Here is a 15,228-nt window from a genome sequence, read left to right as displayed (position 1 = left end):
CAAAATTCCTCTGTATCTGGCACGTAAGCGAACGGCAGTGTCATGATTTCCCTAAATCTCGTTTGTTGTTTCTCCTTTTATTAGGTTTTCAGTGACAGCCTTTAGAAGGACAGTAGTGAAAAAAATAAAGTCGCGTCAAAGGACAAAAGGATCGATGTTTGAAATTGTAACTATGCGTTAGCAATTTCTGTCCTTATGGTTTCCCCTTGTATTCGCGTTGTTTCAAAACAAAGGAACAAAATGTATCGTACAGCTTGCGTCCGGTTCTTCGAATCCAGTAAATCTTTCTGACATGCAATTTCGACGGTGTCACGTGATAAAGAGTGACGTTGAATTAAATTCATGCACATATACAAACGCGCGAGCCGGTTGCTCGACTAGCTGGGAAATTTGTAGATATTCTCAATTGCTAGATTAAATATCCCCCTTGTCGATACGCCAGCCGTTTGTCTGTGCGTACTTCGTTACAAATGTTGCACCGCGTCATCGTTGACTCGCTTCAAAATACGTTCTGATGCCGGACGTTCGAATCTGTATCGAATGAAAAGTGCATCTTCATTCTATGCTTTGTTCTATTACCTATGTCGAGAATACTTGCAATACCTCGTTTATTCACGCTGCTCTTAAAACATTCTCCTCTATCGATTTACATATATATATATGATATTTTATATTATTGTATATATAAATCGAAAAGGGAGAATCGAAAAAGCAAAAGGAATCGTTTGGTTAACGTGTATCGTCTTTAAAGCGATCCGCACTGAGAGCTATTCCGCTCTTACGTTATCTTCTCCGTTCGTATTTTTCTCATTACCGTTGCATTTCCAGAAATTCGAATCGACCAGGAAAACCGGAGAAGTTCGCAGGAAAATTAATTTCGCGGTTCATCCGGTTCGGCCATGGCTCCAGTCCCAGGGGCGAGAACCCGCTCGAAATGAAGCGACTAAAATGCATGCTTTCTCCTAGCTGCCGCGTTTTCAAATCACCTCTGCTTCTCGTTTCGTTTTCTACCTTCGTCTGGTTCGGCTACGTCTGAACTTGCCTATTCTTCACTTCTTTCTCGTTACCGCGAACGTCCAAGAATTTTCTCGAGTCGAACGCTCGTGCTTCTTCTGTCTCGCTTTGAATTCTCCACCAACTCAATATCCATCCAAATCAACTTTGAATTTTCTTCTTTCCCCCCTACGTGTTATATCTACCCAAAGAGTTTAGAGTACGGAATAAACGTGCTTCGAATTGCGCTTTCACCGGCAATTGGCACTAAAAAAAAAGACCTCGTAGCAATGATAAAAACGCCCTTGCTGCTGCAACTGGCACTAACGTTTCCATAATCGCATACATAACAAAAAGGCAATTGCTTGCACACGATTATATGTATAATGTATAAGCACCAAGACTATTTTTTACACATCGTGTCGGATCTGTCTAACATAACGCCCGTTTCGCCGATCTATAATCCGTTTTCCCGTTGCTACACTCTTGTCTGTGGTTTCATTTGATCTTTTTTATAACCCCGATTTTTAATCGCTGTTGGTTGGTACCCCGAATCTAACAAAACGAAGCAAAGAACTGTGTTTGTTGCAACAAGAAATTGGGGTGCGGAGTGTCTAACGTGTGTTCGCACGATTTCCAACTGTATTTTCTTGGCTCAACGACAAAAAACGAACAAATCTTCAAGATCACGAGCTTGATACATCTCTGTCTTCTTTTTTTTTTCTTTTTTTTTTTTCTTTGTAATTTTTCAAGTAATATCGACTGTCGGATAATCGCACCTGCTTTTCGTACGCTTGTCGGGAAGATATCTACTGATAACGGATAATTTTAAACGTAGACTTGCTAAATATAATTTACGCTACACCTATAGCGTGTCGGAGAACTCTTGAATGAAATCTAAAGTTTCTCAGTAGATACCAACTTACTTCTCTCGATATTCGGACTCGTTTCACAATTTTTCCTATATAGAAAGTACGCAACTTGGAACGTACGTAACTCGATTTATTAATTGGGCGATTCGTTCGTAATTTCGCGATCACATATCGTACGATATATATCCGCGGTGTATTTACGTGGGATAGCGAAGGGGGAAATTTCATTTCAACGAGATATGGCGCGAGTTTGTATCTCGAGAGAAGGTAAGGCGACCCGGAAAGGGGGATCGATTGGCAAAAATGCACTGACGGCCGCGCGCTTTCAAGCGCATTGTTACAAGCACAGTTCGCACGGTCTTGCACCTGTAATAATATCGTTACGATTGATCAGTCGTCTGTTCCTTGGTCTCTTCTACTCTCCATCACCTAACGATTTGGCTGATACACGAATTTCGTCGACGAACCGTCCATCTTCGCGGAACGCGATTCGCGATCCACTAGAACTAGAGTTCTGTTTATGCGATTTTGCCACAGTCCTGCGAGAAATATGTTTCTCTATTCGATTTCACTGGTGAATTTCGTTGCTCCGAGGAAGATGTACGGTTCGGTGGACTGCTAGGGTGGTCGGCTGTTTGCTCTCGAACACAAGCTGAATCCAAATTCGTCCCGTTTAAATTCACTTAGATCTTTTTTTCTTTCTCTCTTGACGCAGATGAAACGAAATTCATAGAAGGCGACAGAGAGTGAGAGAGACATCGAATCAGACTTCACGCAAAAAGAGTACGCAATTAGAGAGCGAAAGAAAAAAAAAAATTGAGAGAGCAAGTAAGAAGCATTCGCGGAAAGAAAGGAAAAGACGAGAATCGCGCGACCTGGCTAAAGTAAACGAGAGATTAAAAGAAAAAAAAGCCAGACGGCTGGTGCGTGTCCACTGATCTCAGCCTTATGTGCTTTCTGTTGTGTTCACAGTGACGCGCCGTGCCAACGAAAAATCCAATTGCGATCGTAGATTCGTCATCGAGCTCGACGTGTGCTGGCTTTACGCGAACGCGTGAATCCGCTTGCGTTTCACGAGAGATTGGAGGAATGCGTGAAGTATGTCTGAGAGAGATTCGCGAACGATGTTCGAGATTAGAAATCGACGAGCCGTTCGGGATGTATCATCCTTCGTTGCAACAAGCACAGGTCTCTTTCCCTCGAACGGTCGAAACGACGAGTTTCGAAAAGAAACAGACGAAATTTCGAACAAACTGATTCGCATAGAATCGAGACATCGACTCGTAGATAGTGCAATATACTCATAATTACTATATAAATACATTTATACGCGTTCTTTTTTTCTTTTCTTTTTTTTTTTTTTTTTTTTTTTTTTCGTTGATATTATTCTTGGTGCTTGATTTTTCGAGCCTTTCTCACGTATCGTGTCGTTTTTGTCGCCTCGCTCGAAGCCGGGAACTGACGATTAACGAATCAACTGGAAATGAGATATTTTTAAAGCGACGAATTTTTATCGAACTTTGTTCGTTCGTTGTTCTGCCTGAGACGTTTTCGCAGCGACGTTCTCGCCTTCGAGCTCGTTTCTAGATTTAGACTTTGCCGAATGTGCAATAAAACTTCTGTAGCAGGCCTTCTTTGAGCGAGAAAAGCACGAGGTAGCTCGTTTATAGGTAGGTTACCGAATTGGTGGCAGCGAGTAGTAAATTAATCCGAGCCAATCGTATCGGTGGAACACGGTCGATCAAAGAACGAACGTTTCGTCGCGCCTTTTACTTTTTATTTCGCTAACGGTTCGCTGTATTTGACCGATAACGATGGTTCCGAAGGGATTAACGAATCGATGTTTGAAACTAGGCAGCTTACGATATCGTAGAAATACGGGGAAGTAGACTGCAAGCATATCGTAAACGCGTATCGTCACGTTACTTTCGAAACAAATCGTCCCCTAGCAGTTTTTCGTACGCGATCAACCACGCCTGTTCGTTGCGCATAATAGCACGAGATCAGGCGAACGAGTACGACGATCTCTGTCCGTGCTACAGCTACTTATAGACTATCTGTGCTATGCAGATACATCCTCGAAGAACGCACCATGCGGTTTCTTGTCGCTCTCGTATGGCTTTCGATACTTAATCTTACAATTAGAATATCTTCTACAGAGTTTCGCATCGCACGGCAATGTATTCGTTACATATACACATTCACGTTTAAGAATACACGACACACATACGCTGACTTACAAAGTGATATAGAAAGAATTACGCAGATCAGAGAATTCTTTACGGATGGATAATTCCTCGAGAGACATCTTCGTGGCATGCATGGCTGCATGTAGAATTACAGTTTATACGTTTATACTGGTCTTACACAGTAGTACGTGTGTGCGTTTATCATTACTTCTACATATTCTATTATTATTTTTTTGTTGTTGTTTTTTCTTTTTTTTTTTTTGTTTTTGCGGGACGATTGGCTGGGGTTTTCTGGGTGAATAGATAAAAGGCGAAAGAGGAGATGAGAGAGCGTGAAAGAGGGCGGATGTCAAAGATTTCATATTTAGTTCATTTGCAGAGTTATACATTTTTCGCGTAGATAGTAGAATAGGCGCCGGTTTGTTGCATTGGCAAATTAGAGTGAAAGGATTTCCTAGTTTTGCTGTTTGTTCCTTTGTTCTGCAATCATCATCTCGATCATTAGAATCTTTCGTGTTATGTAGCAAATCCTTTCGTGCTCGTAACGGGAGTCGAACGTATTCTTTTTATGAAAAAAAAAATAAATAAATAAATAAATAAGGAAAGAAAAGAGAAAAGACAGTTGTTTAAAAAGAAAAGAAAAGAAAAAAAGAAGGACGTTGCGAAGCAAGAAGGTAAATCGATATCCTGATACGAGCAGCCAATTCAAATAGCCCGCGCTTTCGTAAAATTCCATATAATTTGTATATCATGGTTATTCGAGAAACGTCTGTCTGTGCTGACAAAAAAATGCGTAAAGTTGTGAAACGAAGGCGATGCTTAGTGACCAATGACACGCAATTTTGTCGCCACCTGCAGGGAATAAAGACAGAGAGCTAAAAATCAATTGAAAAAAAAATCGAAAAAAAATGACGCAGGGAAAATCACTGACCGGAGGGCCCGGTGCGGCCGGATGGATGCAACAACGCGAGGCGGTGCCGGAATTTCCGCCACTCCACGATTCAGCGGACTCTGATTCCGACCGAGAAAATGAAAAACGACCGCGCGTCTAAAATTACTTTTGGGATGAACGACCTAGCATGGTAACGAAACTAATAAAACAAAATACATGCAAAAAAACGCAGCAACAAAATTGAGAGAGAAAAAAGAGAAAAAAGCATAGAGTAGAGTGTATGTCAGAGAAAGAGGGGGAAAAAAAAAAGAGCAGACGTACCGCTACCGGACAACCAGGAACCACGTCGTCACCCACTACCGACACGCACACGCTCTCGTCGGCACACAGCCACATACACCAACATACGTATACACATTTGCGATAACGCGCACCTCCGAGCCACACACAAGGAAATAATGTTCGTTGGTGTTCCTACGATTAATAATAACATTAGTTTCCGGTTTTGAAACATTTTTCTCTTTTTCCGTCAAGAGAGAAGGCCAAACGCACCGAAGGATGCGACGATATTAATTAGTCTATCGCGAATTAATCCGTAGTACACTTTTAGCAATTTCTCGAGATAAATACGACCATGAGAGAATGTTAGTTATTCGATGATTCGCGCATCGAACAGGAACGATTTCATACGCGCGTTCGCAACTTCTTTGCTTCTGCCCTTCGATCTTGATACCTTAATCTTGCCTTATCGAGTGACCGTGCACGGGCATCCACGTCACCTATTTACAGAGGATTTAAAGAGCGAAACGTGTGAGAGGAATTAAAAGAGAAAAGGCGGGTAGAAAGAAAGAAAGAAAGAAAGAGAGAGAGAGCGAGAGAGAGAGAGAGAAAGAGAGAGAGAGAGAGAGAGTGCGAGAGTATGAGAGAGTGGAAAGGACGGCGAACGATAAGAATCCGTAGGGCAATGTGCTCTTAAGAAACGTAGGTTCGCTTCTATTAAGACAATACGGTAGCGTACAGGCGCCTAGCTAAGGAGAGAGAGGGAGAGAGCGTATACAATCAACTAATTGTTTTATTTTTTACGTATGCTACATACACGCATACGTAGATGGACGTAGCTTGTACAGATATTTTTATTCTTATTATCGTCCCTATCCCGATACCCTACGATTGATCGGACGATTTGATTTTAAATATTTAACTTTGTCTTTGTAATCATTTTTACCCTCATGTTATGTATATCCCCCCCCCCCCCCATTATAATACGTAGCGTAATTTTTTGCTGGGTAAGGATTTAAGAGAATAATATTTTGGACGTACATAAAGAAATATATTCTCTATTTCTCGACGAGACAGACATTTCTAGAAATTTGTGATCTGTCGTGAAGCAGCTTCCAGCTAGATTTTTCATGTAATTCCTTTTAAATCTAATCCCAGCAGTATCCCGAGTATCGTGTAATGCTAGCGAATGTTTCTTACGTTCGATTATGGTTTAAGTTCCGAGTCTTAAGTTTAGCTTCGAATTATACTTTTATAGCGATACGTTGACGATGTTTGCGTGCTGATTTGTTCAATTTCGTTCGAACGCGAGGACACCATTTAGTGTTTCTGTGCTAAGAAACAGATCACGATCATTGTAATAATTTTCCAGCATTATTATTTATTTACTGAAATTTTAGTACGCGCATGTGTTTCATAGGTATATAAGAAGACGATTTGTCGGTGTCCTCGCTGTACAAAGCTTAGTATCGTACACTTTGTTACGTTGAAAAATTGTGTGCATGATTGTACCTATGAGCGGGCCGAAAAACTCGATCCGTTTTCTACATTTCTTTTTTCGTTTTTTTTTTCTTCGTTTTTTCTCTGTAAAACAACGATTCAGCACGAGATCTTATTAAAAATTCTTTCCTTTGTCTCTTTTGTTTTGTTTCGTCGATTTCAACAGCCGACACACGTACAGAGACACAGGTGTCGAATCCAGAATTCGAACTCCGCCATTTGATTGGTAGTCGCGAAGCGCCAAACTTTCGGCCACTCTTCTCGACCAAACTTGTTCATTCGGCTTCGATCACGCAACTTTTTGCAAATCAAAGTATATTTTCTAGTGATGTAAAACGTCGTCGTTTACATGGTTGCTAATCGGCTAATCGGCTAATCGGCTAATCGGCTAATCCGTCGGAGCGTAGAGAAACGAATCGAAGTCGGATTTTTATCGATACTGCTGCGCTTCTTCCGGTCGAACGGAAATATAGGTTTCGAAAGCGGCGCGAGACAACGCGATTCAACTGGATTCGACATTTAAAATATACGATTGCGCCTGTCTATCCTTAGTTGGTCGTACGTACGTAGGTACATATGTATTGTGTATACGTATACATGTGTATAAAAATATATATTCTATACTTTCGTATCTGTATAACTCCGTATGTCATCATTGCGATGGTAAATTCCTACGATGAACTGGGCAGAAACGTAAAGATTGCGTTCCGACCAAGTTTTCCTTCGACCGTATGCGTGCATGAATCTGAATAGTCGCCGGAAAAAGATATTTCGGATAAATTCTAGTTGACGCAATAACGTTGCAAATCATCTTCGTCGCTTTATTTCTTCGATTCTTTGAAAAAGTGGACACTATCGGATATTTCTTGACGCTCGAGTTAACTTAACGAGTGGAAAAACGAATCGCGAGGAATTGTTAATAGTGCTTTTTCACGCGACTGTGTGATCACGCTCGCGTACACGGCCGGTACTGTTTGCTTTCAGGAGCTGTCGCCTTGAAATACTTAGAGGAATCGCAAGAAGATGCGCGAAACAGACAATTACGAGAATGAAATTGAGATGTAGAAACGCATATGTATAAGATGTATCGTGAAAATGCTCGCGCAATCCGATCACCTCACTATCTGTGATCCGAGGCTCGTCGTTAACGCGGCGAGTAATACGAACTAAAAATCGATATTAAGCTATTAATGTTATGTAATACAGATTCTCTAAGCGAGAAGCGTTCACGTTCCTAAGCGACGCGTAAAAAGAAAGTCGCACCAGAATTCGACGAACGAACGATACGTTGTCGAGCTTTGGTTTACGATCGAAAGCTAACGAACAACACACCACCGCGATACGAGAAGTTCACCCAACATTCGCAATATACGTGATAGGATTAAGCAAAAGGGTTGGTTGTTTGTGCTTGCGAAAGAAAGAAGCGGCCAGAAACGGCAGATACCCGTTCCTAGTCGGTTTATCGTCCTTTACCTTTTTCACTTCTTCGACTTGTACGACAACTGCTTCTTCGTCCTCTTTTTCTCCCACTTCATCGTTTCCTCTTTTTGTTCCACACTGTTTTGCGAAGATCAAGCGTGAACGCTTCTATGCATCGACGCCACCTTTCTCCCTCTCAGCGAGACTCATCGAGCGAAGATGGTCGAAATGAAAAGACAGTGAACGGAAAAAGGGATGAACATATAGAAACGTGATGAGCAAGCAGATAAAAAAGTACGATCGGGAAACAGAATAGAAACGAAGCAATGGTCCCGCGACACAACACTAATGTATACGATTTTTCAACATGAAAATATTATATATTGTAGCTATACATATAGAGGTATATAAAAGAGAATAGTCCATAGGCAAAAATGTAATAGCTAAGTACATCATTGTAACGACGATACTAACTAGTAAAACGAGATTTATTTTATTATTATCATGGTCGCTGTTGTTTATTATTATTATTAGTATTATTATAATTATTATTGTTATTATTATCATCACTATTATTATTATTATCATTATTATTATCATCATTATTATTATTATTATTATTATTATTATTATTATTATTATTATTATTATCATCGTCATCGTCATCATCATTATTATTAATGACCACTACTACTGCTGATACTTACCGCTACTACTACTACTACTACTATTACTACTACTACTACTACTACTACCACTACTACTACCACTACTACTACCACTACTACTACCACTACTACTACTACTACTACTACTACTACTACTACTACTACTACTACTACTACTACTATTACTACTACTACTACTACCATGATTACTACTACTACAAGTACTAGAAGTATTACCGCTACTGATACTACTGATACTACTATCGCCAACACCATCACCATCCGTACTACTACTGCTGCTACTGTTATTACTATCAAAACTATTACTACTACTGCGAACGGTGCTGTTATTACTACTACTACTACTACTACTACTGCGACTATTCCTGTTGTTGAATCTACTATTATTAGAACTGCTCGTGCTGCTATTACTACTGCTAATTCTTCTGGTACTACTATCACCACTATTGCTACCAACCATATTACTGCTGCTACTACTGTTATTGCTATGAAAACTATTACTACTGCTACGAACGCTGAAGTTACTATTATTAATACTACTCCTTCTATGACTAATCCTGCTCCTGCTGCTGCTGCTGCTGCTGCTGCTGCTGCTGCTGCTGCTATTGCTACTACGAGTGCTACTCCTACGACTGTTCCTGCAAATCCTTCTATTGTTATTATTACGGCTGTTCCTGCTGCTTATGTTCTTAATACCACTATTTCCATTATGCCTACTACGACTGCTGCTGGTACTGCCTCTATCCTTATTGATACCACTGTTGCTTCTGCTGCTTCTGCCGTTACTATTACTGCTCCTGCTGCCGCATCCGTTTGCCGCTGCTGCTGCGGTTGCAGCTGCTGCTACTAGCACCACTACCACTAGTACTACCACTATTAATTACTACTACCACTACTACGACTGTTGCTGCTACTACTATTACTGCTACTACCACCACTACTACAACTACTACTACTGCTACTACTACTACTTCTACTACTTCTACTACTTCTACTACTACTTCTACTTCTACTACTACTACTACTTCTACTACTACTACTACTACTACTATTACTACTACTACTACTACTACTACTACTACTACTACTACTACTACTACTACTACTACTACTGCTACTGTTACTATTACTATCGCCGTTATTATTATCATTACTAATATTATTGATATTTGTGATCTTCGTATTGTGGTGATCGCGTTCCAATTTAATTATTAGGTTCATGGATTATTTTTATTATTATTATTATTATTGAAATTTATTATTATGCCCAAAACGCGTTGGACGTACCTTTTGAAGACAGAAGAAAGTCGATCAACAGCTAGATAATTTTTATGGATTTATTAACTATTGATTGTCGTGATGAATTGCGGCCCGACGATTTATTACTTAGCACGTAGGAAAAAAGAAAAAAGGATATCCATTTATTGTATAAACGAAGATGAGGCGAAGATGAGAATTACGAGTATCCTGCAGAAGATTAGGTGGTTAAATTCTGTTGTTAAATAATATGTCGCTGGTGAAACTATCGACTGAAGATCGAACATTGAGAAATATTCCCCTTTAATTTATATCCTTTTCTACTCCTAACGCGATTCGTCAATTTGCTATTTATTTATTTATTTGTTAAAATTATATATATTAAAATTTAGACTACGTTACTTTGTTCACTCAAAGAACTCACAGACAAGACAGTTGTAAGAAAAAGGGAAATTTCATGTCCTCGTCTCAAAAGTCAATCTTCAGCCAATTTTTTCACCAACCATGCGACCAGTACAAGTGCGTTTGGCACAGCTAGTATACGACAAAAGAGCGCCTGAAGTTCGCCGCGAGACCGGCTTCAAGCGTTCCTTAATAAGCTCTACCTAACATTTAATAAAACGAAATGAAAACGAGTCACGAATACGAGATCGATAAGACGAAGTAAAAAAAAAAAAAAAAAAAAAAGAATAAGAAATAACGTTTAACATTTATGGATACACGATATAAGATACTATATATTCATATTCCCCGCTCCCCCTCCGCTCGATCCCTTCCTTCAATCGTCTAACTTTCGTTCAAGATAACCAGAGAAAGAAAAGGTCATCTGTAAAATTTACCGAACCGCACGCCGACGCTGGTTATTATTGCATTTATGTTTCTCGTTGTCGGATGAAATTTCAACTAGCTTTCCTTTCGAAGCGTTTTCGAAGAGATTCGTTTTCTAATTAATAAAAGGGGAAGAAATCTCGATCGTTTCAATAGCGAATCTACAATTTTATAAAGTTACTAAAATTTCGTAATGTGAAAATTTTGAACGTCGCGCTTTTTCGAAACCGATATTCCTTCTTTTTCTTTTCTCGCCAGCTTTCTTAAATATATTCGGAAAATAAATAAATATTTTTAAAAGTTTCAAAAACGGAAAGCAAGTTGAAATCACGTCTCGATATGTACAACAGTATACCACAGAAATCATTGTATCGATTAAAATCATGGTAAACATAATAAAACGCTCAAAAGTAATATCGGTTCGATTTGTACAACTGTTTCACGTTACTCGCATAAAGTATTACCTTTTACATATTCTTTTAGTTCCTTAACGCTTTGAATTATCACGAGTTCTCTACGTGTTTTTTTTTTTTTTTTTTTTTTTTTTTTTTTTTTTTTTGGTATTATTCACGTCAACTTTTGTAGAGAAAAGTATTTGTTAACGAGGGAATTGATTAGGATTGAATGAAATACGAATGGAGTAAAAATTTATATTTGGAAGGTTACAAGTATATACTACATAGTTTTCATAAAAAATAAACATTTTTACTAAGCGAAAGCTGCGGGTTCGGAAGGAATCTTGTTGTTTCTATGCGATTATCTTTATATTTCGTATAAAAGAACTTCACGAGGCGTTTGGTGCTGCCATCTGTCGAGCCTCGGATAATATACAAGAAGATGATCGAAAAAAAACAATTCAGTGCGCCCTCTTTGAAGTACCTGCACTAATTTCGAAACATCGGAAACGCAGAGATCGCGTATCCGTTAAAAGTGGAAAAACTTTGAAAATTTTAATTAGCCTTCCTAATGTCTTAAGCTTAAGTGAAAAACACGAGTATCTTGAAATATTTTAACACATTATTTTATTGGTTTTTTCCTTAAAAAAAGAATGAGCTTGAAATTGGTTGTTGGGTTTAAGTTTTGAGAAATAATGACATCTGAAAGCGACGATACACACTAATTTGCAAATTGAACTAGCTATGTATATATATATAATATTTATATATATATATTTGTATACATATATATATATATATATATATGTATAAGGTAAGTATCTTTTTTCTCGTTTACTGCATAATACATAAGTAATAATGCATGCTTACGTCTTCGTTTTCATTCTTCCTCTTGCGCTCGCTTTCTTTCTTTGCACTTTCACTCACACATTCATGCTCGACACCGAACCGGTCGTTTTCGCAATTTCAAAGAATAATCGAGTTTATCCTTTCGTTTCCTCGTTTTTCTTTCTTGTTTCTTTCTAACATACGAGAGTTCCTCACTGGCAGATACGTTCACACACATATAGAATACTTATTTTTCATTTAAAGAAGAGAAATGATACAAACGAATGTTCGCGTCACGACGAACACGCGAAACTGATGCGTGCTTCTTTTAAACTACGAGAATAAATTGTTCGTCAGTCGTGAACGGTGAGAACGTTGTCGTGAATGCGCTTCTTAAGAAATACGTGTCGGCTCGATTTTTTCATCGATAAAAATGGGTCGTTTCGATCGTGAAAAAAAGAACTCGTTCCCGATCGACAAATATTGGTGATACGGCTTCTTCGTTTTGGCTAATCGTCGTCCGTGTTCTCGACGCGACGCGAACGGTGCGCGCGAACAATGAAATACGTATAAAGGTACAATCTGCATTCGACTGCATTCTCTGAGAAAAACGAGTGTTCCTTTGCATTTTCACATATGCATACATCTATGTATATATGTATATATATATATATATATATGTACATATACATATATATACGCACACACACATACATACACGCGCGCGCGCGCATATGTGTGTATGTATATATGTATAAGTAATATACAGTAAGTTTACAGTAACGCAGAGATTGGCAGGACATTGCGCGAACGAGATATACCCGCGAGATTGTAAGAATATCAAAGAAAGAATTGAATTTGGATGCCCGCGCGCGCGCGCGCGCGCGCACGTGCGTCAAAACACGAATGTAGTACATCGAGGTAGATTAAACTATACATATATACATATATATACATATACATATACATATATATACATATATATGCATGTATTTATATATATATATATTTTTATATTATCATATACGAATGTATTTTTTTATCGATCGTCGGTAATAATTTCGCGCAGAATCATCCGCCAATCGTCCGCCATTCACACAATTGGCAGCAACAATTACTGCGTTATATCGCTATATACCCTTTTAAAGTTAGTTTAGTCAAAGTTAAAGCTTTCAATGGTTTTTTTTCTTTTTTTTACTTATTTTCTCTCCTCTTTTACATAACGTCTGTTTTTTATAACAATGGTACACGCGACTATTAAACGTTTACAGATTTCGTACTCTGTCGCTCGAGCTCGCTAGATTTTTCCGATCTCGCGTATATTCTTGCTCTTTCACTTGCACGCAGGCACACACGCACGCACTTTCGTTCGTTCGTTCGTTCGTTCTGTCGTTTGTTGAAGCAGGCACCGGCTGTCACGTAGCCTGTCATTCATTGCCAGGTTTTCGTCGCTAGGTACGCTCTCGACTCTCATGCACTCATTTTTTTTTCATAGACGCATTCGAGATTCATTGCACGCCTCGTTATACACAGCCAGCCATTGTTCGCTTCGCTTTCCGTATCAATTTCTTCTCGATTCGTTCTTCCTTCTTTCTCTTGTTCGAGTTTCCTCCCATGTTGCTCTCTCTCTCTTTATCTCTCTCTCTCTCTCTCTCTCTCTCCCTCCCTCCCCCTCCTCTCTCTCTTTCACTGTCACATTCTTTTTGATTTCTTACGTGCGTTCAACACCGAGTCGATACGCTATTGTTCGCCAGCGACGTTGACGCGAAATATAAAGAATGAAGATTCGCGACGTAGAACGGACGAACGATGGATGGACAAGCGTGGATCGAACGAACGTGCAAGAGGAATAAATAGTATTTCGATTTTCGTAATTCGATGTTTTCCGTGAAGTACATCGTTCGCGAACAACAGCGTACAGTAAGTTTTCTTTACAAGCGATATTGGAACCGGTCGCGATCGCGTTTCCAAACGTTTACACGGAAACGGTTGCCTCGTACACGGATCAACGTCAATTCGGAAGAAAATTACAGTTGATTAACGAACAGGTTGGTGGAATACGCTACGCTATCGTTAAATCGACGAAAATTGAGAGGTGTTGGCGACGAGGTTCGTATGGAAAATCATCGATGGAATACGTATGTATGTCGTCGAAAGAAAGGAAACGCCACTCGCGACCGGCCGTGTATCCGTCGCGTGTTCGTCGTGACGTTCGACCAGAAGATACGACTGTTCGAATTTCTTCTCTTATAATCTCCGCTCCTCTGTTTTGTTTTGTTTTTTCTTTTTTTTTTTCTTTTTTTTTTTTGTTCGTTCGCGTATCCTAGTTTTGTGAACGTGTAATATTAAGGCAACTCTTGTTACTATTTAATGATTTATCGCGATTTTTCCTCTTTCCTATCGCTCTTTCTTTTACTACCGTTCACCCTCCACCTCGATATTCCGAAAGGATACCAGCCTTTGTCTCGACGCGAGCTACGCAAAGCTTTCTCGCTCTCTCTCTCTCTCTCTCTCTCTCTCTCTCTCTCTCTGGAAAATACATTTACGCTCTTTTCTGTACATAGTATGTTTTAGCATTCTCGTGACGCGAAACCGTCTAGTCGAGCGACATCTGGATACAAAGTTTCAGCGAAATAACGTCGACGAACAAACGCGATACCGCGACGGTCGCGCGATCGTTTAACCCTTTGAGAGGAAATCGGAGTGTCGAGATGCTTAGCAGCGATTCTACAGCGAAGAAACGAGGTTTAAATCGAGAAACGATCAGCTTTCTTTTTCGTCGTTTTCTTTCCTACTATATGCTACGAGTACGGCGTTGGCAAAACAATCCCTGTGCTTCTCAAAGAGTCAAAAATCGGAAGGGTCGATCGCTCGACTCGACGGAGCGGACGTTGGTCCGCGCCACGCTGATTCGACTCGCAGCGCGAAACCGATGCTGGAAAATGCGTCGACTGGTCAAACCCGAACAAATACATCGACATGCACGTACATCCGTCGCGTTAAATGGTCGCTCCGATTCGTTCGAACCGCGCGGGCTGCAAAAGGCGCCTGATCAGACGAAGATTCAGACTCGGATCGACACGAATG

The 15,228-nt window shown here is 39.7% G+C and overlaps 2 protein-coding genes across 7 annotated transcripts in view; both read left to right on the top strand.

Annotated features, from left to right (window-relative positions):
- The window catches only part of LOC126865248 (homeobox protein extradenticle), a 41,342-nt gene extending 32,693 nt beyond the window's left edge, over positions 1 to 8,649 (top strand). For 2 of the 6 annotated variants that reach the window (XM_050617572.1, XM_050617571.1), the window contains exon 8: positions 4,972 to 8,649. In XM_050617572.1, the coding sequence (XP_050473529.1) occupies positions 4,972 to 5,106 (135 nt within the window). In that variant the 3' untranslated portion in view covers positions 5,107 to 8,649. The other 4 variants (XM_050617575.1, XM_050617573.1, XM_050617577.1 and 1 more) reach the window with 4 other exon arrangements.
- Positions 8,650 to 9,014: 365 nt separating this feature from the next.
- LOC126864509 (uncharacterized) lies at positions 9,015 to 9,683 on the top strand. The gene has a single exon (XM_050615922.1). The coding sequence runs from the start codon at positions 9,015 to 9,017 to the stop codon at positions 9,681 to 9,683; it is 669 nt and encodes a 222-aa protein (XP_050471879.1).
- Positions 9,684 to 15,228: the final 5,545 nt, after the last annotated feature.

This window comes from Bombus huntii, chromosome 4, assembly GCF_024542735.1.
Source record: "Bombus huntii isolate Logan2020A chromosome 4, iyBomHunt1.1, whole genome shotgun sequence".
NCBI lineage: Eukaryota > Metazoa > Arthropoda > Insecta > Hymenoptera > Apidae > Bombus > Bombus huntii.
Note: the sequence above shows the minus strand (reverse complement) of the source record. Positions and strands in the feature narration are given on the sequence as shown.